The sequence below is a fragment of the Ovis aries genome, chromosome 2, assembly GCF_016772045.2.
Source record: "Ovis aries strain OAR_USU_Benz2616 breed Rambouillet chromosome 2, ARS-UI_Ramb_v3.0, whole genome shotgun sequence".
Taxonomy (NCBI): domain Eukaryota; kingdom Metazoa; phylum Chordata; class Mammalia; order Artiodactyla; family Bovidae; genus Ovis; species Ovis aries.
Genome location: NC_056055.1, coordinates 46,910,769 through 46,938,730, shown reverse-complemented (window position 1 = coordinate 46,938,730; position 27,962 = coordinate 46,910,769). Strand labels below are relative to the sequence as shown.

Genomic DNA, 27,962 nt, shown 5'->3' with positions numbered 1-27,962 from the left:
CCTTATAACACTAACTACATTTTATTCACTAACTACATTTAACTCTTGAAATGTTGGAAGCTAATTATTTGTCAAAACTAAATTTGTGCCCATGTATCAAATTACATGTAGTTTTATTTGCGGTGTTCTTGCACTGTTATCAATAACAATACATTGATTTTAAAAATATGGTCTTAATGTCACTGGAAATAATTTTTCCTGGCTTTTTAAAAATCTCTTTTCAACTGCCTTGTCCCCTTCCCAAACATGTTTTCAGATGTCTCTGAAATGTTTTCTTCATGATCATTTAGAAAGATTGGGAAAGAAAGAATATTGCGAAACTTGGCCTGTGCTTTTGCTGCACAGGAGGGTGACTTGTCTTTCATCCTGGTGTTTAGTTGCCAATTCATGTCTGATTCTTACGGACCCATGGCCTGTAGCCCATTAGGCTCCTCTGTCCATGTGATTTCTCAGGCAAGAACACTGAAGTGGGTTGCCATTTCCTTCTCTAGGCGTCTTCCTGACCCAGGGATCGAACCCACATTTCTTGTGCCTCCTGCATTGGCAGGTGGGTTCTTTGGCGCCCCCTGGGAAGTCTATCTTTCACCCTAGATTAATATTTCAAGCATGAGGGAAAAAACAGTAAAAATCTGTAACTTTAGCAATGTGTTTGAAAAATATTTGATTTCAATGATATTTCTTTATTTCTTACACTGCAGTTTAAACAGTACAGTGGTTAACAAAAGCATGTCAATTAAAAGTAGCATTTAGGACTTAATTTCACATACCTGCATTGGCCCTGGTTTTGGGATTATTCCAGGCCCAGATGCTGTGGATTCCTGTGTGGTGTAGCTGTGCTCTACTATGGGGCAGCTAGGTTCCCTCTTGCTGCAGAAGAAGGTGGTGGGACACATGGAGATGGCTATCTCTTTTTGCTTTGTTTTTGTTTTGTTTTTTGCTTGGTGACTTGCTTCCACCAAGAGGCTGTAAACCAAAACTGAAAATATGGATTAAGTGCATACTTTTCCTGGACTTCCCAGGTGACTCAGTGGATAAAAGAATCCACCTGCAATGCAGGAGATGCAGGAGGTGCAGGTTCGATCCCTGGGTCAGGAAGATCCCCTGGAGAGGACATGGCAACCCACTCTAATATTCTTGTATGGAGAATCCCATGGACAAAGGAGAGTGAAGGGCTACAATTCATGGGGTCACAAAGAGTCGGACATGCTGAAGCAAATGAACATGCCCACACACGTACTTTCCCCAACACATTGACCACAACCTGACATTTTCACAGCAGAATATATTATATAAATGTCTGGAAAGAAAATGTTTAAGTGTACTTTAGGTAGATATTTGCTTAATCAAGTAGAAGCAGAGATTATTCTGTTATTTTCTGGAAAATGTTGAGGTAAACGTATCTATGCAAGAGAAAACTTTAGAGTTCCTCTGGTACAAAGCACCCTTCTTTGGATGAATTGAAGTCTCAAGGAGTGAGTAATCAGTCCAGGTCACATATTTGACATCATGAACCATGTTACTGAATTTTCAGCTCACTTGATAAAACTAAACTGAAAGGAGGATACTTTCCTCGATTTTATTCATGTATAAATAATGCAGTATTTGCAGTTCATGAAGATGCTAAAAATAATTAACAAGAACATTTGTTTTAAAGCTATTGAGTAGAACTTTTTCATGGTCCAATTATAGGAAATCATTTGAGTATACATTTTTGTGGTCTGTGAGTGTCTGGAAATAACATGGACAAAATATTACTATTTTGAACAATTATTGCTATTCCCACATGACTCATGAAGAAGCTGAGAGTTGGGAATATAAAATGTTTTGTCTAAGACCTTCATAGTCCAGCAATTTAAAAGGTCAGAATTAGAACTTGGGGATTCTTGTGTACCCTCTTCATCCCAGCAACATCCTACCCCTTACCTCAGGGATGGCAAATACCATTAACATTGTGCTTGAATTATGGATGCCAGAATTCCTAGTGGCACAGAGTAGAGACAGTCTTCATTTATTTCTAATGCATTGAGACCTATTTCTATAAACAGTGCCTCTCACATCTTGAAATAAAGAATTGATAAAAATCTTTAAGACACAAATACTTCAAACTTAAAATGATGAATGCGTTATAGGCATCTTGACGGTCATTCAACACAGAATTGTGATGACTCACATTACACCAGAGACCTTGGCCCTGCAAGAGCCTCTTACCAATTTTATTTCATGTTTGTTTAGATGCCGCTGATGTGATTGCTAAGCAGACTAAATGTGGACTTAGAAGCTTTTCAGAAATATCATCAATTTCTAATTAAATTATTTTGGAAACATTATTATAGCATGTGAGTGGACCCCAAGCCACAGATTTCAGTCACTTTCATGCATAGTGAAAGAACCATGCTTGTGGAAACCGAAAACTTTATCAAACGATGTTTGTTCTTAATTGTTGTTGCTGTTCAGTTGTTTAGTTGTGTCCAACTCTTTGTAACCCCGTGGACTGCAGCGCACCAGGCTTCCCTGTCCTTTACCAACTCCTGGAGCTTGCTCAAACTCATGCCCATCAAGTCACTGATGCCATCCAACCATCTCATCCTCTGTCCCCCTCTTCTCCTCCTTCCTTCAATTTTTCCAGCATCAGCGTCTTTTCTAATGAGTTGGCTCTTGGCATCAGGTTGCCAGAGTATTGTAGCTTCAGCATCTGTCTTTCCAATGAATATTCAGGACTGATTTCCTTTAAGATTAACTGGTTTGATCTCCTAGCAGTCCAAGAGACTCTCAAAAGTCTTATCCAACACCACAATTCAAAAGCATCAATTCTTCAACACTCAGCCTTCTTTATGGTCCAACTCTCACATATATACATGACTATTGAAAAAACCATAGCCTTGAATAGATGGACCTTTGTGGGAAAGTGATGTCTCTGCTTTTTAATATGCTGTCTAGTTTTGTTATAGCTTTTCTTCCAAGGAGCAAGAATCTTTTAATTTTGTGGTTGCAATCACCATCTGCAGTGATTTTGGAGCCCAAGAAAATAAACTCTGTAATTGTTTCCACTGTTTTCCCACCTATTTGCCATGAAGTGATGGGTCTGGACGCCATGATCTTCATTTTTTGAATGTTGAGTTATCAGCCAGCTTTTAAACTTTTCTCTTTCACATTCATCAAGAGGGTCTTTAGCTCCTTTTCACTTTCTGCCATAAGGGTGGTGTCATCTGCATTTCTGAGGTTATTGATGTCTCTTCCCATAATCTTGACTCCAGCTTGCACTTCATCTAGCCTGGCATTTCGCGTGGTGTATTCTTCATATAAGTTAAATAATCAAGGTGACAATATACAGCCTAGACGTACTCCTTTCCCAGTTTGGAACCAGTCCTTTGTTCCATGCCTAGTTCTAACTGTTGCTTCTTAACCTGCTTACAGGTTTCTCAGAGGCAAGTAAAGTGGTCTGGTATTCCCATCTCTTTAAGAATTTTTCAGAGTTAGTTGTGATCCACATTGTCAAAGGCTTTAGGATAGTCAACAAAGCTGAAGTAGATGTTTTTCTGGAATTGCTTTTTCTATGATCCAGCAGATGTTGGCAATTTGATCTCTGGTTCTTCTGTCTTTTCTAAATCCAACTTGAGCATCTGGAAGTTCTTAGTTCATGTACTGTTGAAGCCTAGCTTGAAGAATGTTGAGAATTATTTTGCTAGAGTGTGGAATGAGTGCAATTGTGCAATAATTTAAACATTCTTTGTCTTTGCCTTTCTTTCTTTGGGATTGGAATGAAAACTGACCTTTTCCAGTCCTGTGGCCACTGCTAAATTTTCCAAATTTGGTGGCATATTGAGTGTAGCACTTTAATAGCATCATCTTTTAGGATTTGAAATAGCTCAGCTGGAATCCCATCACCTCAACAAAATATTCAATTGGAATGCCCTTAAGTTATTGAATATTGAGTCTATATCAAACTAAAGAGGTTCTGGTGATCAATAATGGAAAACATTATGTTGGCTTTTAAAAAAATTATATGATAACTGACAGGAGGTGGGAGGGGGGTTCATGTTTGGGAATGCATGTAAGAATTAAAGATTTTAAAATTAAAAAAATAAAAAACCCCCCCAAAAAAATAAATAAAAAACAAAAAAACAAAAAAAAAAAACAAAAAAAGAAAATGGTTAGATGATAAGCCTTTTAAATTCCTTACACTGACTCATAAAAATTCCAGGATAGATAGTCTTGTTCCTACTTTACACATGGAAATACTGACTCCCGCAAGGTCACACAGGTAACAAGATGGAGAAAAGATTTTGTTGAAGCCTGTTGCCACATGTTCATTCTGCACAACATTGACTCACCCACTATCAAATCTCGGAACCTACAGTAGGGCTTCTGAGGAAGCACCAGTGGCTGATTTTTCTATGAGGATTTTCATCCTATTCCCTTAGTTCAGTACAGTTCAGTTCAGTTGCTCAGTCGTGTCCGACCCTTTGAGAACCCATGGACTGCAGCAGGCCAGGCCTCCCTGTCCATGACTAACTCCTGGAGTTTATTCAAACTCATGTCCAGTGAGTCGGTGATGCCATCCAACCATCTCATCCTCTGATGTCCCCTTCTCCTCCCACCTTCAATCTTTCCCAGCATCAGGGTCTTTTCCGATGAGTCAGTTCTTTGCATCAGATGACCAAAGTATCAGAGTTTCAGCTTCAGCATCAGTCCTTCCAATGAATATTCAGGACTGATTTCCTTTAGGATAAACTGGTTGAATCTCATTGCAGTCCAAGGGACTCTCAAGAGTCTTCTCCAACACCACAGTTCAAAAGCATCAATTCTTTGGCACTCAGCTTTCTTTATAGTCCAACTCTCACATCCATACATGACCACTGGAAAAACCATAGCCTTGACTAGGTGGACCTTTGTTGGTAAAGTAATGTCTCTGCTTTTTAATATGCTGTCTAGGTTGGTCATAACTTTTCTTCCAAGGAATAAGTCTTTAATTTCATGGCTGCAGTCACCATCTGCAGTGATTTTGGAGCCCCCTCAAAATAAAATCTGTCACTGTTTCCACTGTTTCCCCATCTATTTTCCATGAAGTGATGGGACCGGATGCCATGATCTTCATTTCTGAATGTTGAGCTTTAAGCCAACTTTTTCACTCTACTCTTTCACTTTCATCAAGAGGCTCTTTAGTTCTTTTTCGCTTTCTGCCAAAAGGGTGGTGTCATCTGCATATCTGATATTTCTCCCGGCAATCTTGATTCCAGCTTATGCTTTATCCAGTCCAGCATTTCTCACAATATACTCTGCATATAAGTTAAATAAGCAGGGTGACAATATACAACTCTGACGTACTCCTTTCATGATTTGGAATCAGTCTGTTATTCCATGTCCAGTTCTAACTGTTGCTTCTTGACCTGCATGGAGGTCAGGTGGTGTGATATTTCCATCTCTTGAAGAATTCTCCAGAGTTTGTTGTGGTTCACACAGTCAAAGACTTTGGCATAGTCAATAAAGCAGAAGTAAATGTTTTTTCTGGAACTCTCTTGCTTTTCTGATGATCCAGCAGATGTTGGAAATTTGATCCCTGGTTCCTCTGCCCTTTCTAAATCCAGTTTGAACATCTGGAAGTTCATGGTTCACCTACTATTGCAGTCTGGCTTGGAGAATTTTGAGCATTACTTTGCTAGTGTGTGAGATGAGTGCAATTGTGAGGTAGTTTAAGCATTCTTTGGCATTGCCTTTCTTTGGGATTGGAATGAAAACTGACCTTTTCCAGTCCTGTGGCGATTGCTGAGTTTTCCAAATCACTGGCATATTGAGTGCAGCACTTTCACAGCATCATCGTTTAGGATTTGAAATACATCAAACTGGAATTCCATCACTCCACTAGCTTTGTTCTTAGTGATGCTTCCTAAGGCCACTTAACTTCACATCCCAGGATGTCTGGCTCTAGGTCAGTGAACATACCATTGTGATTCTCTGGGTCATGAAGATATTTTTTGTATAGTTCTTCTGTGTATTCTTGCTGCTTGTTCTTAATATCATCTGCGTCTGTTTAGGTCCATACCATTTCTGTCCTTTATTGTGTTCATCTTTACATGAAATGTTCCCTTGGTATCTCTAATTTTCTTGGAGAGATCTCTAGGCTTTCCCTTTCTATTGTTTTCCTCTATTTCTTTGCATTAATTGCAGAGGAAGGCTTTCTTATCTCTCCTTGCTATTCTTTGGAACTCTGAATTCAAATGGGTATATCTTTCCTTTTCTCCTTTGCCTTTCACTTGTCTTCTTTTCATAACTGTTTGTAAGGCCTGGTCAGACAACCATTTTTCCTTTCTGCATTTCTTTTTCTTGGGGATGGTCTTGATCACTGCCTGTTGTACAATATCATGAACTACCATCCATAGTTCTTCAGGCACTCTGTCTATCAGATCTGATCCCTTGAATCTATTTGTTACATCCCCTGTAAGGGATTTGATTTAGGTCATACCTGAATGGTCTGGTGGTTTTCCCTACTTTCTTCAATTTAAGTCTGAGTTTGGCAATAAGGAGTTCATGATCTGAGCCACAGTCAGCTCCCAGTCTTGTTTTTGCTGACTGAATAGAACTTCTCCATCTTTGGCTGCAAAGAATATAATCAGTCTGATTTCAGTATTGATCATCTGGTGATGTCCATGAGAAGAGTCTTCTCTTGTGTTGTTGGAAGAGAGTGTTTGCTATGGCCAGTGTGTTCTCTTGGCAAAACTCTGTTAGCCTTTGCCCTGCTTCATTCTGTACTCCAAGGCCAAATTTGCCCCTTACTCCAGGTATCTCTTGACTTCCTACTTTTGCATTCCAGTCCCTTATAATGAAAAGGACATATTTTTTGGATGTTAGTTATAGAAAGTCTTGTAGGTCTTCATTGAACCGTTCAACTTCAACTTCTTCAGCATTATTGGTCTGGGCATAGACTTGGATTACTGTGGAATTGAATGGTTTGCCTTGGAAATGAACAGAGATCATTTTATCATTTTTGATATTGCATCCAAGTACTGCCTTTTAGACTCTTTTGTTGACCATGATGGCTACTCTATTTCTTCTAAGGAATTCTTGCCCACAGTTGTAGATATAATGGTCATCTGAGTTAAATTCGCCCATTCCAATCCATTTTAGTTTACTGATTCCTAAAATGTCAATGTTCACTCTTGCCATCTCCTGTTTGACCACTTTCAATTTGCCTTGATTCATGGACCTAACATTCCAGGTTCCTATGCAATATTGCTCTTTATAGCATCAGACGTTACTTCCATCACCAATCACATCCACAACTGGGTGTTGTGTTTGCTTTGGCTCCATCTTTTTATTCTTTCTGGAGTTAGTTCTCCACTGATCTCCAGTAGATATTGGGCACCTACTGACCTGGGAAGTTCATCTTTTAGTGTCCTATAGTTTTGCCTTTTCATACTCTTCATGGGGTTTTCAAGGCAAGAATACTGAAGTGGCTTGCCATTCCCTTCTCCAGTGAACCACGTTTTGTCAGAACTCTCCACTATGACCCATCCGTCTTAGGTGGGTCTACATGGCATAGCTTATAGTTTCATTGAGTTAGACAAGACTGTGGTCTGTGTGATCAGATTGGTTAGTTTTCTGTAACTGTGGTTTTAAGTCTGTCTGCTCTCTGATGGAGAAAGATAAAAGACTTATGAAAGCTTCCTAATGGGAGAAACTGACTGAAGGGGAAACTGGGTCTTGTTCTGATGGGCAGAGCTATGCTCAGTAAATCTTTAATCCAATTTTCTGTTGAAGGTTAGGGCTGTGTCCCCTCCCTGTTATTTGACCTGAGGCCAAACTATGGTGGAGGTAATGAAGATAATGGTGATGAATGCTATACTCAGTGCCCCCAACCCTACAGCAGGCCACCGCCAACCCACGCCTCCACCAGAGACTGCTGAACACTCATGGGCAAGTGTGGGTCAGTCTCTGTGGGGTCATTGCTCCTTTCTCCTGGGTCTGGTGTGCACAAGGTTCTGTTTGTGGCTGCCAAGATTCTGTTTCCTCAGTCCTGTGTAAGTTCTAGTGGCTCTGTGGTGAGTTAATGGCAACCTCCTTCCGGAAGGCTTATTCCACACTCAGATCTACTGCACCCAGAGTCCTTGCCCCTGCAGCAGGCCACTGCTGACCCATACCTTCACAGGAGACACTGTTCTGTCTCAGTCTCTGTGGGGTCTCTGAGTCCTGGCGTGCACAAGGTATGTTTGAGCATCTCTGGTGGTTATGGGGTTTGATTATAAAGGTGCTTTCGCCCTTCCTACCATCTTGCTGGGGTTTCTCCTTTGTCTTCGGACGTGGGGTATCTCCTCAGAGTTGCTCCAGCACCACACAGCCACTGCTCCAATGGCTTCCCTGGTAGCTCAGCTGGTAAAGAATCTTATTTCCTACAAGCCTCATTTTTTTCTTTTTTTTTTAACTTGTTAGGATAAGGCAAGAGTAGACCTTTGTTCCTGACATTCTGTGCTCAGCCTGTGTGTTTATGTCTGTTCTGAAAACACGAAAGCAAAATTATATAATGATAGATTATGCCACATTTAAAAAAGAATAAATGTCAGCTTAGTAAAAAATATGAGATCATTTCAGTAATAAACCCCAGATGTCAGAGTGGAGTGTTACTAGAGATACATTCTACTCCAAATTAATTTCACTTAAATTTCTTTATCTTAAAGAAATGTGTCATTTATTTATTTGCAAAGGAACTATTAATAGTTCTATATAAGACCAAATAATGTAATTTCCTAAAATTAGAATGATTTAAGATAATCACATGGGTACCAGTATGTATGTGCTGTGCTTAGTCGCTCAGTCATGTCTGTTTCTTTGTGACCATAGCCCACTAGGGTCATTTGTCCATGAAAATTCTTCGGACAAGAATATTGGAGTGGGTTGCCATTCCCTCCTCCTGGGATCTTCCCAAACCAGGGATTGAACCCAGCTCTCCTGCATTGCAGGCAGATTCTTTACCATCTGAGCCACCAGGGAAGCCCATGAATGCTGGAGTGTATAGCCTATCCCTTCTCCAGGGGATCTTCCACACCCAGGAATCGAGCCAGGATCTCTTGCATTGCAGGCATATTCTTTACCAGCTGAGCTACCTGGGAAGCCCACATGTATGTATACATACATACACACATACAATCCAAATATTGATTAGGATTAAAATCACGTATAGTGAATGTTTTGTATGCAGATCTCAGAAACTGTAAACAGTAAGTTCTTAAGCTCCTGTATTCATAGACTATTAGTATTGATTATTCTCACTTGAAGTATTTCTCAAAGAGTATTCTGTCTTAAATTTCAATAAAACAAAACGAGAAATCCCTTTTGTTGTAGAGCATTATCATCATACCAATCTGCAATACAGTTTGTATTCAATAAAAAGAGTACTTCAGAAAGAAGTAATAATGTATAAGGAAAGTTTAAAAAGTTAAATATCATTCCTAGCAAATAATTTCATTTCCTAGCTAAAATAAATATCAACTTTGCTTCTTAGCGTCAATTATAATGTTGGAATTACAGTGAATGTAGAAAGTGATGTTCCTTTCCAGTTTACCTGGATATCATAGATATTATGGAGTAGGAAATGGCAACCTACTCCAGGATTCTTACCTGGAAAATTCCATAGACTGAAGAGCCAGACTTCAGCAATACGTGAACTGTGAACTTCCAGATGTTCAAGCTGGTTTTAGCAAAGGCAGAGGAACCAACATCTGCTGGATCGTGGAAAAAGCAAGAGAGTTCTAGAAAAACATCTATTTCTGCTTTATTGATTATGCCAAAGCCTTTGACTGTGTAGATCACAATAAACTGTGGAAAATTCTGAAAGAGATGGGAATACCAGACCACCTGACCTGCCTCTTGAGAAACCTATATGCAGCTCAGGAAGCAACGGTTAGAACTGGACATGGAACAACAAACTGGTTCCAAATAGGAAAAGGAGTACATCAAGGCTGTATATTGTAGATATACTCTGCTTATTTAACTTATATGCAAAGTATATAATGAGAAACACTGGGCTGGAAGAAGCACAAACTGGAATCAAGATTGCTGGGAGAAATATCAATAACCTCAGATATGCAGATGATACCACCCTTGTGGCAGAAAGTGAAGAGGAACTAAAAAACCTCTTGATGAAAGTGAAAGAAGAGAGTGAAAAAGTTGGCTTAAAGCTCAACATTCAGAAAACGAAGATCATGGTATCCGGTCCCATCACTTCATGGAAAATAGATGGGGAAACAGTGGAAACAGTGTCAGATTTATTTTTGGGGTCTCCAAAATCACTGCAGATGGTGACTGCAGCCATGAAATTAAAAGACGTTTACTCCTTGGAAGAAAAGTTATGACCAACCTAGATAGCATATTAAAAAGCAGAGACATTACTTTACCAACAAAGGTCCGTCTAGTCAAGGCTATGGTTTTTCCAGTGGTCATGTATGGATGTGAGAGTTGGACTGTGAAGAAACCTGAGCACTGAAGAATTGATGCTTTTGAACTGTGGTGTTGGAGAAGACTCTTGAGATTCCCTTGAACTGCAAGGAGATCCAACCAGTCCATTCTGAAGGAGATCAATCCTAGGTGTTCTTTGGAAGGACTGATGCTAAAGCTGAAACTCCAATACTTTGGTCACCTCGTGTGAAGAGTTGACCCATTGGAAAAGACTCTGATGCTGGGAAGGATTGGGGGCAAGAAGAGAAGGGGACGACAGAGGATGAGATGGCTGGATGGTATCACCGACTCGATGGACATGAGTTTGAGTGAACTCCAGGAGCTGGTGATAGACAGGGAGGCCTGGCTTGCTGCAATTCATGGGGTTGCAAAGAGTTGGACATGACTGAGCGACTGAACTGAACTGAACTGAAGAGCCTGGTGGGCTACAATCCATGGAGTCACGAATAGTTGGACACGACTGGGCACACACATGCAAGTGCTTGGATATTGAACCTCAGATAAAATATCAAGAACAGCTTGCAGAGTCTGACAGATGAGCTGTCTTTGCCAGATGCAACAATGATATCCCAATATCAGCCATGGCCAAAGTCCTCACAGCCATGACTTTTGAAACGTTTACCTATAGGTAGGCAGTGGGTGGCTTACATTTCAGATATTTTTCTCAATTAATACTCTAAACATTTTATCAAACTGGTTTTATAGACAAAAGAACTGTTACTTCAACAGACAATATCAGCTTAGTACCACGTCCTAGGCAGTGGTGGAGCTGAGAAAATGCTAGTTCTACACATATCAGCCTGGGGTCCAATATAAAGTTGGGGAGTGGATGTTGGTGAGTTCTTCTTTGGAGTAGAGAGGCTGTAGAAAAGGTTTACCTGATCTTGGCGTAGCAGTTGTAACATTTGAAAGAAAAGATGATATAGGTCAAAGATTTTACTTTCATTGACAGGGAGGCCTGGCGTGCTGCAATTCATGGGGTCGCAAACAGTCGGACATGACTGAGTGACTGAACTAAACTGAACTGAACTGAACTGAAGAGCCTGGTGGGCTACAGTCCATGGAGTCACGAATAGTTGGACACGACTGACTAACTATTCAAAAGACCTTGATTCAACTAATCAAATGACCTTATGGTGACATTTCATTCATTAGCCAAGAAGCAGCACCACAACCTCTGGAATATGCATTCTCATTACATTTGAGTCTTCTCTTTTCTTATTTCCATTTGTTTATACCAAGGAAATCTCCCTGGTGGTGATGGTTCACAAACTTGATTACCAATTTGGCTCGGTTTGATCTGGTTGTTAAACCTGGCCCAGCATTTTGCAAAGCTAAATAACTAGGCAGACACCATTCCCGGCTGATTTAAGGAGTCTTGCTCTTTGGTGGCATAAATACATCTGGCTGTTTATATTAACTGCCTGGCAGGTTAGGTGGGTTTGTCCTTGTACTGCAAGTGAGCATGAGAAAGCATCAACCTCCTTTTGTTCCCTGAGTTTATTATTATTAAATGGAGGGCTGTTGTGTGACATCTTTGATTTCTGAATAATGAAATTTTGTGAGATCGAAGAGTGTAGAATTTGAAGGTAGCCCATCCCAAAATAATTCTATGTTTTATGTTTTGATTATGGGTTCCAAAAATTTGGTGGAATTTAGATAGCTGTAACATTTGACAGTAGATTTCAAAAGAGACACGTATACCTAAGAGACCTTAGTCTTTGTTTTCAGAGCTTAAACTGGTCAGGTCTGTAGATGGGACAGCGTTTTCTGTTAAGATGCTGTGTTATACTTAAGAATAACTTAGGTGGTTATGGCTTCCCTGGAGCACAGACCACCTGGGAAAATTGGTTAAGAATATTATGAAGAATCAATGGAAACAATTTTAAAAAGAGATATAGAGCGATTCATGGTGTCACAAAGAGTCGGACATGACTGAGCGACTGAACTCAACTGAACTGAAGAGTTTTAAGCACAGAAACTGGGACTTGTGACTCTAAAATTCTCAAGGTGGAAAGAGCTGGTAAAAGTCCTGGTTCATTGGAGGCTATAGGAGGTCCTAGGGCTCAGGTGGAGAGAAAGAGGAGCCCTGCAGTTGGATTACAAACCAAACTTGGATCCACTTGCCCACATGCAGTAAAGCCAATCTGCTGACATTGAGTTGTGGTGAAGGAAAGTAAAACATTAACTGCAGGGTGCCAAGCAAGGAGTCCCGGTAGGTAGTGCTTAAAGAGTGATTAATATTATATATATGAAATCTAGAAAGATGGTATTGATGAAATCATTTGCAGGGCAGCAGTGGAGACAGACATAGAAAACAGACTTATGGACACAGTCAGGGTGGGAGGAAGGAGAGGGTGGGATGTTTGGAGAGAGTAACATGCAAACATCTATTAACATATATAAAGTAGATAGCCAATGAGAATTTGCTGTATGTCTCAGAGAACTCAAACTATGTTGATGTTTGGCAGAAAAAAATACAATACTGTAAACCAATGATACTTCAATTAAAAATAAATATATATGTATTTTTTAAAGGACTCAAACTCCCCAATGGCTCAGGGGAAGATTTTTTAAGACAGGTAAGGAAAGGGGGTTGTGAGGTATGTGATCAGCTCATTCTTCTGACTGGTTGGTGATGAGATAATCAGAAGTCAAATCATCAACCTTCTGATTCCAACCAGTCTGGGATCTATGTGCTTATGGGCAGCTTATAGTTAACTTCTTCCACCTGGTGGAGGTTTTTATATTTTCAAAACAGCTCAAAGGACATGGCTCAAAATAATATTTATAGCCCTTGAGGAGGTACTAAAGGTCTTTAACTTTAATAGCTAAACTTATTATTTGGCTTTCTTTCTTTCTTTTTTCTTTTTCTTTTTTTTTTTGCATTTTTTCACTTCTATGATTAAATTTACTCTTTGGAACTCAGGGAAGTCCTAGGAAGCTAAAGTTTCTCTATAGATAGGAGACAAGTGGAGGGCATGGTGCAGGGGAGTCTCTTCCAGGAAGGTCCCATGTGATCCTGCTTGGTTTCACATGGTTTCTCTTTGAAAGCAGAGACAAAAGGAATTCTTTACAGATGACTTGTGATGCTCTTTCAGATTGTCATGAAACTTCAGGACAGAGATTGATGTACAGTTGTTAATGTACCAAGATTGGCAAGAGGGCAGAGGTGAGAGGGAAGTAGATTCTATAATACTAATAATAATTCTATAATTATAATAATACTAATAATAATTCTATAATACTATATAATACTAATAATAATTCTATAATTCTATATAATAATAATGAGGCAGCTAGATTCATTTCATCTGAAACCCACCCATCATTTTTTAAAGTACAGTAAACTCTGGGGCTTCCCCAGGGGCTTAGTGGTAAAGAATTCGCTTGCAATCCAGGAGCTGCAGGAAATGCAGGTTTGATCTCTGGGTTGGGAAGATCCTTTGGAGAAGGAAATTGTATTCTTGTCTGTAGAGTCCTATGGACAGAGAAGCCTACAGGGGCTACAGTCCATGGGGCTGCAAAGAGTCAGACAAGACTGAAGCTACTTGGCATGAGCTCATGCACAATAAACTCTGGGCTTCCCAGGTGGGAAGCCTGGGAAATGGTAAAGAATCCACCTGCCAAGCAGGAGAAGAGGATTTAATCCCTGGGTCAGGAAGATACCCTGAAGAAGGAAATGGCAACCCAGCTCAGTATTCTTGCCTGAGAAATCCCATGGACAGAGGAGCCTGGTGGGCTATAGTCCATGGGGTCACAAAGAGCCAGGTGCAACTAAGTGACTAAACAGCAGAACAGTACACACTATTAAAGAGGCTGGCCAGGATGACTGGCGAAGTTGCATTGGAATGCACTTTCTGTGTGTTGAAGTTGGTGCTGTGTTTATGCAAGCTTTCTCACCTACATGTAAGTCTTTTTAAAATGAATAAGTCATTAGTAACATTTCTATAATTGATGTATATGCATACAACAATATCCTTTTTTTGGTTTCCCTACTTTCTGATATTTACATTAAAAAGAACACCATGAAAAAGAAGCCATACTCCTTATAACAAGTTTCTTTGCTCTCATGCTGATCCCTTTTAGCATGAAGCCAGATGCCCACAGTTGAGAAATCACACCTCTTATCTTGTGGCAGGTGGCGTTGGTGTGTTTCCCCAAGCACCTTTTAAATACTGATGACTTGGGGCAGCCTGACAAAGCACAGTGAACACAGACCAAAATTTGAATCCCCACGATCTTGTCCTGGCCACAGTGGAGACAGCTGTCATGCCTGCACAGACTCTTCGTTTTCTTGGGTTTGAGTTTTGCATTGGTGGTTCAGCAGTGAAGAATCTGCCTACAGTGCAGGAGATGCAGGTTCAACCCCTGGGTGGGGAAAATCCCCTGGAGGAGGGCATGCCAACCCACTCCAGTATTCTTGCCTGGGAAATCCCATGGACAGAGAAGCCTGGCAGGCTACAGACCCTGGAGTTGCAAAGAGTCAGACATGTCTAAGTAACTAACGTTTTTGCATTTATAAGTTAAGGGTTTTGAACTAGAACACTGGTCAGATCCCCCCACCTCTCAAGTTTTAGGGTCTAGGATTCTTTTTGTACATCCTGCAAGCTGGCATTGTGCTTGTTTGTCCTGAAAGTGAGGCTGTGTGTCTTGACTACTTGGAGATTAGAAAATGATTTAGGTGGGGACTGAGCAACTTTCTAAAAGCAGGTCTTCGAAAGCAGCAGGTTTATAGCCAGTTTAATGGTGCCATTGAAGCTTAAACTACCGTACAAATAAGGAAAGTTTAGATGATGATGACTAATCCAGGCACTGAAGAGAGATTGTCACATGCCTCAAATGTTAGCAGAGTTGCTCTAAAGCAGCCATGAATTTGCATACTAACAAAGTGAAGCATTGTTTGCTCATTATTAGCCTGTGAGGTGGAGAAGGCAATGGCACCCCACTCCAGTACTCTTGCCTGGAAAATCCCATGGACGGAGGAGCCTGGTAGGCTGCAGTCCAAGGGGTGCTAAGAGTCAGACATGACTGAGCGACTTCACTTTCACTTTTCACTTTCATGCATTAGAGAAGGAAATGGCAGCCTAATCCAGTGTTCCTGCCTGGAGAATCCCAGGGACGGGGGAGCCTGGTGAGCTGCCGTCTATGGGGTCGCACAGAGTCGGACACGACTGAAGCGACTTAACAGCAGCAGCAGCAACCTGTGAGGTGATAGCAGGAAGATGGTATTATGCAGACACATTGATTCCTTTCTCTGTTTTCCCTCAGGGTTTTCCAGGAAACACAAATGCAGACAGTGTGGTGCACTACAGACTCCAGCCTACCTTCGAAGCCAGATTCCTGCGCTTCCTCCCCTTAACCTGGAACCCCAAAGGCAGGATTGGGATGCGGATTGAAGTGTATGGGTGTGCCTACAGTAAGTGGCGTTTATTCCTCAGATGAGATTTTTGATGGAGTGTTGTGTTCTAAACACTAAACTGAAAACGGAACTTTACTTTTTCAGCCTTTTAAATATCTGTGCAGGCAGAACTGATTTTATGGAAAGTCTTGAAAATATTACAGTTATTTTAAGGTTGAATTCAGAGGAGGACCCGAAATGAGCCTTAAAATCTTAGATTCTCAGAGGTTAGCCGAGTATCTGTTATATAGGGGGCACTTCATAAAATGAACAAAGCTCACAGCAAGAGCAGTTATATTTATTGTGATTGATGGAATGATCCTCCTGGGGGAACACAGGTAAGAACAGATGTCCCCATGTTCCCTGGTCCTCATGGCGATTCCCTTTTCTCTCTACTTGGGTTGCTGTGGAAACTTCTTTTGAACATCATTTATGTTTTATGTCTTCAGGCTTTTCCCCACTGTCAATAAAAGCAAAGATGCTGGCAGTCAATTTGAGCATAAAGACAAGCATAAAAACATTCCATGAAATACATGGGGGATCAAATCTACAGCTGCCATTTTGAACGTCTAGAATATACTGGTATTTTGTAAGTGAACACAAAAATGAAAAAGTTAATTTAAAATATAATCTTCTGGAAAACTGGAAGAGTGATCTGAAGAATAAGTTGGCTGGGAACACCTTGGGGTTTTTGTCACACTTCATTCTGTCCCTGATCAAAGGATTAACTTTGTAGAGAAGTGTAACCATAAGATATACCATACACAGGATATTTAATATGTCAGATCCTACCTCCTGCAACAGTTTCTCATTCAACTCCCACTCTAACCAAATGAATTCAATATAGTAGTAACCTCACTACTTCAGAAAAGAAAGAAACCAAATCTTTGAGAAATTAGATGTTTTTGAGAGCTATTACATACTGGATCTAAGATTTAAAACTGTCTTTTTTCCTCATTCTGTATTCACAACTACCATACTATTCAGACATTGAATTCTTTATTCCCTCACTGGTCATATATGAATTTACCTGCAGAGAACTGGATTGTATGTGGAGGATGCTTCTGAGATTATTTATTTCTTTGTCAGGAGTTTATGAGAAGTCATAAAATTATACAAAGCAAAGATATTGTAACATGATCATGGGGCATGGGGAATAGAGGGGTTGGGTTGGAAAAGGAATCTTTTTGACATTCAGTTTTCGAAGTAAAGGTTGTGGGCAGTAAGGTGGGGGTAGGGATGGTGCTTGTAAGATGAAACAACATATATAAACTGGGGGAGTAGAAATTTAGTGTTCTTGTGGTACAGGGATGGGTGTGGGCATGAGTTGTTGAACAGCGGAGATATCAGTTCCACTTTGATAACCCCCACAGACAATGGGTGGTTCTGGAGCTGAGGCTCACCCAAGCCACCCATCCCACATTCAAGGGTTACCTTCAGCCTCTGTTTCATACCCCTTCCTAATGGCATGTTCTACTCTGGCTCTGCTTTCTAACCCCACCTCCGCTCTCTAGTGTTTATGAGTCCATGGACCATGCAGCATAGGTGGTGCTGGGTTGCCATCAACCTATTTTCCCTCTTTCTGTTGATCATTTCCTTCCATCCTTTTGGTTCTGGGGTCTGTCAGTGTGCTCACTGCTGTGATGGTTAGGATGCCTGATATTTAGAGTTTCTCTTTGATCCCATGAAATTAACGTCTCCTTCTCCCATTACTCTGGAAGCAACTTCAAGTTTACTGACTTCAAAGCAGAACATGCTCTTTGATGGGGATTTGCTGTTAGCTTGATGTTTTTGGTGAAGAGATACTACTCCAGTTTCTTGGGTTAGAGGTCAGTACCAGGAAGATCAAAGCTGTGTGTCTGGTGCCTGGAAGGGCCAGTTGACTGTACAACTATCAAGGAACCTGCGTGCATCCTAAATTCAGCAAACATGAATTGTTGGGCACAAGGAACTCCTAGCATAAAAATACAAACAGAAAATAATCATCAGTTGTAAAACAACACAAAATATATTTCTCAATATTAGTGGCTCTGTTTTGTCTTCATTCTTATTGTTAATAATGATTCAAGTGTAGCACTTTGCATTTTTATTTTTGGCAGTAATTTAATGTGATTTGCTTTATAGCTCAAAGTGATAATTATTATCTTTTTTTATGTGTACTTCCTCTGCCCTGTTGTTAGTGAGAGAATGTCCAGATTGCTTATCTCTTCAGTTTCATCTTTTTACATTCTATTTACAATGATATTTACTATTCCTATAAACACTGCATATTTTCATGGCTTCTTGGCTTGGCATATATATTTTCACTAACTGAAAAGCCCTTCCCCCATTTCTAGAGTAAAAGTGAAAAGTGTCAGGTCTTCTTAGAGTCCCTATTGACCTACACACCAAGGCCAGGATCTGGCATGGGACTCTTCACTTTCTCCTGCCCCTCCCCTCTCTAGCATTCCCATCCATTCAATGTTAACATTTCCTATGTACTTGTTCTAGGCTCTATATTCTACCCCAAATTGGTCTCTGAGCTTTCATCCCATTTCATAAGTTTTCAACAACATTTACATACAGTCTGATTAATTCCAAGTTGACATCCTTGACACAGGTCTAGAAGCCCTAGACATCTGGATGCTGCTGCTGCTGCTAAGTCGCTTCAGTCGTGTTTGACTCTGTGCGACCCCATAGACGGCGGCCCACCAGGCTCCCCTGTCCCTGGGATTCACCAGGCAAGAACACTGGAGTGGGTTGCCATTTCCTTCTCCAATGCATGAAAGTGAAGAGTGAAAGTGAAGTCGCTCAGTCGTGTCCGACTCCTAGCGACCCCATGGACTGCAGCCTACTAGGCTCCTCCATCCATGGGATTTTCCAGGCAAGAGTACTGGAGTGGGTGCCATTGCCTTCTCCGCAGACATCTAGACAATTCTCTGCAGTTTCACCATCATTTCTTTAGTGAAGTTGTTAGTCATCTTTTGGGTCTTTTCTGACATTTACTTTGACTCCACATGTTCGTATTGAGTGTCATTTTCAAGTGCTCCCTTGTCATATTGTGTTGTATTGTAATGTAATTTTATATTGTAATGTAATTACACAGTTGTAATGTAATTTTATATTCATCACTGTGTTTACTGTTGAGGTGAGAGAGGGAAGAAAGGAAGAGAAGAAAGGAGGGGAGAAGAAATGAATTCATAGTTTGTGAATTCAGAAATGTAGACTAGATAGGCACAGAATGGGGACCCCCATCAGGGTCTACAGTCATCCATGTGGCACTTCCGTCCTGTGTCAAATCATGCACTGAAAATCAAATGGGTTAAGAGGGAATGGAACATGTACTTGCCTGTTTTAAAACCTTGTGTTTATTTTACTTAAAAAACTACATTGATTGTTGCAGTGAAAAATGTTCTGTGTAACAACTGCGCCATGTGTCAATGTTTATAAACCTGTTCTTAATGTTTTACAAAAATAAAGAATGTTTATTTTGTAATATTTGGGGAGAATGTTGAGAGAAAAGTCTGCATATGGAACTTCCTTCTGTTAAGCACTGATTCTACTCGAAATAGATTTCAGTTTAGAAAATGCATTAATAGGAATAGAGGAACATAGGATGAAAGGATAAGTAGTCACCGTGACAAATAAAAACTCTGGAAGTTAATAATGATCTTTAGTCATATGAGAGAATGTTGCATTATCCGTTACAATTATGGAGAAAGTAGAAAATATTCAAACTAGATTAGAAAAAGTATTAGTTCAATACATGTTTACAAAACTTTTACCCCATGCAAGCCACCCTGCTGAATAAAGTGAATGAGGCGCAATCTCTGTCCCCAAGATACTAAGGAGTAAGTAGAGGTGAAGGGAAATGCCTATTCTTTGTAGATCAACTAAATTTGGGCATGGATTTCTTGTTCTCAATTTGTGTCCAAGTATAAAGATTCCCTGGAGAAGGGAAAGGCTACCCACTCCAGTATTCTGGCCTAGAGAATTCCATGGACTGTATAGCACATGGGGTCTCAAAGAGTCAGACATGACTGAGCAACTTTCACTTCACATAAATAGAAGACGGGGCTTCCCTATTGGCTTAGTGGTAAAGAATCTGCCTGCGATGCCAGAGATGCAGGTTTGATCTTTGAATCAGGAAGGGCCCCTGGAAAAGGAAATGGCAACCTACTCTAGTATTCTTGCCTGGAGAATCCCATGGACAGAGGAACCAGGAGAGCTACAGTCCATTGGGTGGCAAAGAGTCAGACACGACTGAAGTGACTTACCACTAACAATAGTGATGTAGCCCATGCCAATTGTGGACTAGACATGTTTCAGACATTGCTGTACGGACATTGCTGTATAGATATTAAGTTTTTTAGTAACAATATAGTTAGTGTTGTGTGGGAGAGACTTCTTTATCCTTTTACGGGTGAGGAAACTGAGGCACAGAGAGGTTGAGTAAGCTTCCAACTATGGAACCAATATTCAAATCCTTACAGGACAACTTCACAGATTCTTTCTCTGAGCAACTGTTCTGTGTTATGAAGGGCTGTTTGTGGGACCAGATCCAGAGGCTCTAAAGACATCAGCATTAACTTATTCTCCCTGCTGATAAAATGGCAAGCACGTGTGGGGTTTTCTTTAATAATATTGTTCAGTTCAGTTCAGTTCAGTTCAGTCGCTCAGTCATGTCCGATTCTTTGTGACCCTGTGAATCGCAGCACGCCAGGCCTCCCTGTCCATCACCAACTCCCAGAGTTCACTCAGACTCACGTCCATTGAGTCTGTGATGCCATCCAGCCATCTCATCCTCGGTTGTCCCCTTCTCCTCCTGACCCCAATCCTTCCCAGTATCAGAGTCTTTTCCAATGAGTCAACTCTTCGCATGAGATGGCCAAAGTACTGGAGCTTCAGCTTTAGCATCATTCCTTCCAAAAGAAATCCCAGGGCTGATCTTCGGAATGGACTGGTTGGATCTCCTTGCAGTCCAAGGGACCCTCAAGAGTCTCCTCCAACACCACAGTTCAAACGCATCAATTCTTCGGCACTCAGCCTTCTTCACAGTCCAACTCTCACATCCATACATGACCACAGGAAAAACCATAGCCTTGACAAGACAGACCTTTGTTGGCAAAGTAATGTCTCTGCTTTTGAATATACTATCTAGGTTGGTCATAACTTTTCTTCCAAGGAGTAAGCATTTTTTAATTTCATGGCTACAGTCACCATCTGCAGTGATTTTGGAGCCCCAAAAAGTAAAGTCTGACACTGTTTCCCCATCTATTTCCCATGAAGTGATGGGACCAGATGCCATGATCTTCGTTTTCTGAATGTTGAGTTTTAAGCCAACTTTTCGCTCTCCTCTTTCACTTTCATCAAGAGGCTTTGAGCTCCTCTTCACTTTCTGCCATAAGGGTGGTGTCATCTGCATATCTGAGGTTATTGATATTTCTCCCAGCAGTCTTGATTCCAGCTTGTGTTTCTTCCAGTCCAGTGTTTCTCATGATGTACTCTGCATATAAATTAAAGAAGCAGGGTGACAATATACAGCCTTAACGTACTCGTTTTGGAGCCAGTCTGTTGTTCCATGTCCAGTTCTAATTGTTGCTTCCTGACCTGCATACAAGTTTCTCAAGAGGCAGGTTAGGTGGTCTGATATTCCCATCTCTTTCAGAATTTTCCATAGTTTATTGTGATCCACACAGTCAAAGGCTTTGGCATAGTGAATAAAGCAGAAATAGATGTTTTTCTAGAACTCTCTTGCTTTTTCCATGATCCAGCGGATGTTGGCAATTTGATCTCTGGTTCTTCTGCCTTTTCTAAAACCAGCTTGACCATCTGGAAGTTCATGGTTCACGTATTGCTGAATTCTGGCTTGGAGAATTTTGAGCATTACTTACTAGCATGTAAAGATGAGTGCAATTGTGTGGTAGTTTGAGCATTCTTTGGTATTGCCTTTCTTTTGAATTGGAATGAAAACTGACCTTTTCCAGTCCTGTGGCCACTGCTGAGTTTTCCAAACTTGCTGGCATATTGAGTGCAGCACTTTCACAGCATCATCTTTCAGGATTTGAAACAGCTCAACTGGAATTCCATCACCTCCACTAGCTTTGTTCATAGTGATGCTTTCTAAGGCCCACTTGACTTCACATTCCAAGATGTCTGGCTCTAGATCGGTGATCACATCATAATATTGTTACTGATGCATTTATCAAAATATAGCCTCAGTTAATAAAGCAAATGTTTATAACATGTGACATTGGGAAAACACTTCCTATTTTCAGCTAAATATCACATTTCCTCTACTCTCTTTGGAATGTAGGTTCTGTACTCTTACAAAAGAGGAAACTATTGCTTTCTATTTCAACACATAATGAGTGACTTCTGTGTCAGGTACCCCAGTTGTTTAAATAATTGAATTACATACAAAAGCATTTTATAAATATGAGGATTTCTTGTAAAAGTTAAGTATGATGCTAATTGGTAATTTGATGCACTATTTTGGTGTTTTCATTAAAATTAATATAGCAGATTATTTGTATTAGTTGTGGGCATATAACATTTGATTTGCTCTTATAGGAGTACAGTAGCAAAAATTGTATGCTTAGTGGACTGGTGGAAACAAGTTCATCTTAGCATTCATTACCAGTAAGCCCTGAGACATGAAAATTGGCTTCTGCAGGTCATAGCATGATTGATGATTTGAAGCTAAAGGGAGCCTCTACTTAGTGGAGATTAAACTCAAGGAGGATCACCTAGGGTTCTCTGCCATTCATACTTGGAGAGCTCATTGATACTGACCTACTGAACAAAATACTCTCTACCCCAAAATATGATTATCTTTAAAATTTTTACATTTAGCTTTTACAAATCATGTTTCAGTGTTTAGTGCTAAATTTTAAAATATATGTATATATTGACTTGCCAATTTGTTTTCAATATTCAGATTAGTTTATGAACACTTGGTAGTGAATGATATTTTATAAAATAGATCCTGTTCAATGACGCTTATTATAACTGAGTTTCCAATCTAAATATTCTATGTGATCATGTGTATTCTTATTTGTTGTGGGGGCTTACCTGGAGGGCTTCTTGGTTAACACTGCAGCCCAGGTTTTGAACCACGGTTGGCGACTTTCCAATGACTATGTGTAAATTTTGTATAAAGAGTATTTATTGTGTGATAGTTTGATACCTAGATGATCTTGATTCTTTGCATTCTTTCTTTCCAAACACTTTCACCAGAGAAGAGTCTTTGTTTCTCCTATTGCCATCCTGAGCTCTAAGACATTTCCTTGTCACTTTAGTTTCCTAGCAACCCACAGTAAGACATTAGGTATTACAGGTGCAATCTGTTTCTTCATGATAGTAGAAATGAGAAAGTGAGGGAAGAACTGTCAGTTCCAGGAGGGTAGGCCATATCTGTCCTCTCCTGTTTTGTCCCAGCATCCAGCAGAGTTTGTGATACTTGCATCAATATACACTGCAAATAAAGCTGTGCTTGTGGAATGGATGGAAATTAGTTTGAGGTTGGGGGATAGGGAAGATGGAAAGAAGTGGTTTTTTAATAAGAAAGTTTTGTTATACCAAAGCAAAATCCTTGCCAAAATAGAATTTGAAGCTATGGAAGACTGTGTATAGAAACCAGTCTGTTATATTATATACAGAAATATATAGCCAGGAGAAGAAATATTGACCTATTCTTTACCCCATAAAATATATATTCGAGAATAGTCAGAGTATGTTGAATTATGTAATAGGAAAGTCAACAAAAATAATGACATTTGTGATTTCCTATATAAAATAGGATTTTTTGATATTTCAATCATAGAAAAGTCACAAAATGTCTGGTTGTGAGTTCATTCTTACTGCTTGACCATCAGGAGCCAGGTCCAGGAATAATTGCTATGTGGTTCTGCTGAGCGGGGGATGGCAAACTTCTGTAAAGGATCAGCCAGCAAATGTTTGTGGATTTCCAGGTCCTTATACTCTCTGCCAACTCTTCTTTGTTTTCAAGTTTGATTCTTTTAAAATGAATCTTGAAAAATTAGCTCATGGGACTGTGCAATAACAGGCTGCAGCGTGATGTGGATGGTTTCAGATGAAAGGAAGCTTAAAAGTCTGGATTTCTAAAAGCAGTCTTTGAATTTTATCTCTTTAGTAGCCTCTTCAATTGAGCTCAATTATTATCATTTAAGATTTTAGTTAAACTGTTATAAGATACATGATTTTTAAGTGGTTACATATCTGTATTATAATTTAGTCACTTTAGGCTTAAAAAAATCCGTCAAAATACATGTTGAATCTGACTCATAAAATATAATTTGATGACTCGCAGGTGGTTAATTGTTCTAGAAACTAGTGTTAGTGGTCACATTAGAAAGAGAGTCAAAACATTAGGATAAAAGAATTTTTTCAAAGCTATGTTTTTGTGTTTCTATCACATAATACATTTTTCATGACTCCATTTTGCCTGAGGAGAATATTCCGGGAAATATAATTTAGGTGCTTTAGAGCAGTGATTCTCAAAATATAGGCATAGATCAGCAGCGTCAACATCCCAGGGGACTTTTTAGAAACCCAGATACTCAGGGCTACCCCCTCACACACACACACACCTGGTCAGTCAGAAACCCTGAGATAGAACCCAGCAGTCTGTGTTTGACAAACACTCCAAGAGAGTCTGAGCCATAGAAGATGAGTATTACTATTACAAAGCAATACAGCAAGAGGGAAGATGAGGAAAAAATAATTCAATCAAAATAATCCTGGGAAAATCACTTACAGAAACAAATTTATTAGCTGACTAAAAAAATAAGCCTTAATTATTAGCATTACCTTTCAGTGACACATAAACTGTACTGCAAAAATGTGAAAGCATTTAAATTCTTTACTATCAAGTTTTCATTAGTTTATTATTATCTAATACTCTAAGGCATGCATTTGAATTTAACAGAGTTATGTTTTAATTAATCATGTTTATTTAATTATGCAACAAAGAATAATTATTTGATTATATGGCTTAGAGACAGAGTTCAGTGTTTATATATTTTACATTTTGTATGTGAATCAAAGAGAAGAGGTGGCAAGAATACACAGAAGAACTGTACAAGAAAGGTCTTCATGACCCAGATAACCACAATGATGTGATCACTCACCTAATAGCCAGACATCCTGGAATGCAAAGTCAAGTGGGCCTTAGGGAGCATCACTACGAATAAAGCTAATGGAGGTGATGGAATTCCAGTAGAGCTATTTCAAATCCTAAAAGATGGTGCTGTGAAAGTGCTGCACTCAATATGCCAGCAAATTTGGAAAACTCAGCAGTGGCCACAGGACTGGGAAAGGTCAGTTTTCATTCCAATCCCAAAGAAAGACAATGCCAAAGAATGTTCAAACTACCGCACAATTGCACTCATCTCACACACTGGCAAAGTAATGCTCAAAATTCTCCAAGCCAGGCTTCAGCAGTACATGAACTGTGAACTTCCATATGTTCAAGCTGGTTTTAGAAAAGGCAGAGGAACCAGAGATCAAATTGCCAACATCCATTGAATCAAGCAAAAAGCAAGAGAATTCCAGAAAAACAGCTACTTCTGCTTTATTAACTATGCCAAAGCCTTTGACTGCGTGGATCACAACAAACTGGAAAATTCTGAAAGAGATGGGAATACCAGACTACCTGACCTGCCTTCAGAGAAATATGCATGCAGGTCAGGAAGCAACAATTAGAACTGGACATGGAAAAACAGTCTGGTTCCAAATTGGGATAGTAGTACATTAAGGCTGTATATTGTCACCCTGCTTATTTAACTTATATTCAGGACATCATATGAAATGCCAGACTGGATAAAGCACAAGCTGGAGTCAAGATTGCTGGGAGAAGTATCAATAACCTCAGATATGCAGATGACACCACACTTATGGCAGAAAGCGAAGAAGAACTAAAGAACCTCTTGATGAAAGTAAAAGAGGGGAGTGAAAAAGTTGGCTTAAAACAACATTCAGAAAGCTAAGATCATGGCATTTGGTCCCATAACTTCATGGCAAGTAGTTGGGGAAACAATGGAAACGGTGAGAGCCTTTATTATTTTGGGCTCCCAAATCACTGCAGATGGTGACTGCAGCCATGAAATTAAAAGACACTTGCTCCTTGGAAGAAAAGCTATGACCAACCTAGATATCATATTAAAAAGCAAAGACATTACTTTGCCAAAAAAGTTCCGTTGACTAACGCTATGAAGAAATTGACTTTAACTTTTTTCCTGATCTTTGTTATTTACAGGATGGAAATAGGCCAGTAAAAGATAGGAGAAATTGAAATTAACCAACATTTCTAGATGATACATTTTGGGGAAGATGTGAGAAAAGGCAAACAGTGGAGTTTAGATATGTCAAATATGTTAGATATGCTAAACAAGCCAGAGATATGCTATGTATGTATATGCGTGTGTTGACTTACACATTTCAGTGCACTGATAAGACTACATTATAATTAGACCACATTAATGTCTTCCATTGTAGGATCCGAGATGGTTCATTTTGATGGGAAGAGTTATTTGCTGTACACATTTAATCATAAATCCGTGAATCCAATCAAGGAAGTTATTTCTCTGAAATTTAAAACCAGAGAGAACAATGGGATTCTACTCCACAGAGAAGGACCAAATGACAAACACATCACCCTGGAGTTAATTAAAGGAAAACTCATCTTATTCCTTAATTCAGGTAAAAGAAAAAAAAAAGGTGTTTTGGGAAATACTATTTAGATGAAAGTATCTTTTGTGATGAATTTTTCTTCACAGTTAAGTAGGTAATTTAAAACCAGAGTACTTTTGGATGTGAGGGTGATCTGGCTTGGCTAGAAAGGTGTTCCCTTCCTCCCTCACAGCTCCATGTGCATTCTTCCCAAAGCTGTGTGCTTGGTTGAAGAGGACCACCTTCTCCTCTAGAGGAGGGCCATTCTTTGGCCAAGGGTATATGCATAGGTTTGCTTCTCTGCTAGAACCTCAAAACAAGCTCTTAAGGTCCATTTGCAGGAGAATGTAGGGTTGTCAAGCTTCCAAGACTCCAGACACATCCAAATGAGGCATTCCATGTGGCAGTCTGCCTTTCTTTAAAAAACAAAACAAACATACAACAAAAAAGAACACTTTTGTGAAAGGAAGCAGACCTTATAAATAAATATTCTGAAGACCAGAACTGTCCAGGCAAATGGACACGTGGTCACCTACAGTTGAGCTATACTAAGAACAGCATGTGTGATCTTCAGTATGCTTTTATGTAAAAAATTTTATTTCTTGATAATCATGTAAGATCAGTAGTAGATGCTCAGTAAATAACCTGATAATATCATGATGACAAGGGTGGCTTATCATAAACTTTTGAAGTAGTCCTATGAATGAGGACCTAGAAAGAAAATATTTTCAAGAAAAATGAAAATTCAGTACATAATAATAATAAAACAAGTTAGATAGAAGATGTTACTCAATATCAAAGAAGATTGTATAGATTGTAAGATTAAGATAAAAGCAGCTCGCCAGTTCTTGGGATAAAAGAATGTAAGGAAAGTGTAACTGGTGTGAGCAATGCTAAACCTGAAGACGTTGATAGAAATCATGGTATTGAGCTAGATGGAACAGTGTATTTACACTTCCTTTCTTTTCAGGTCGTGCTAACTTGCCCTCACCTGATGCTCTCATGCTGGGCAGTTTGCTGGATGATGAACACTGGCATTCTGTTCTCGTTGAGCTCCTCAATACAGATGTCAACTTCACTGTGGACACGCACACTCATCATTTTCGAGGAAAAGGAGAGTCCAACTATGTGGATCTCAATTATAAGGTGTGAAATGACTTTTTAAGTATTACAGATTTTATCATTTGATTGCAGCATAATCTTCTAGAGAAAATACTAATACATTGAAAAATTCCCTTTCCTAATAATTCAGAATTCTGATAAAATATTTCCCATGTCTGGTAACTTCACACTGGAAGATACATGCTCAAGCTATTGAGACATTTTATTTCTTACAGATGTTAGTCTTCACATTAGAGTAAATAGTTGTTAAATTTAGGAAATCCATACATAAAGAGCTACCAGTTCAACAAAGAATATTTTTAAATCCATTTGTTCACATAGT

At 39.6% G+C, this 27,962-nt stretch overlaps 1 protein-coding gene across 2 annotated transcripts in view; it reads left to right on the top strand.

Annotated features, from left to right (window-relative positions):
• The window catches only part of LOC101123612 (contactin-associated protein-like 3), a 236,926-nt gene that overhangs the window by 96,912 nt on the left and 112,052 nt on the right, over positions 1-27,962 (top strand). For both annotated transcript variants that reach the window (XM_042243184.2, XM_027964384.3), the window contains exons 4-6: positions 15,718-15,865; positions 26,345-26,548; positions 27,489-27,664. In XM_042243184.2, the coding sequence (XP_042099118.1) occupies positions 15,718-15,865; positions 26,345-26,548; positions 27,489-27,664 (528 nt within the window). The remainder of the gene's footprint in view (positions 1-15,717; positions 15,866-26,344; positions 26,549-27,488; positions 27,665-27,962) is intronic.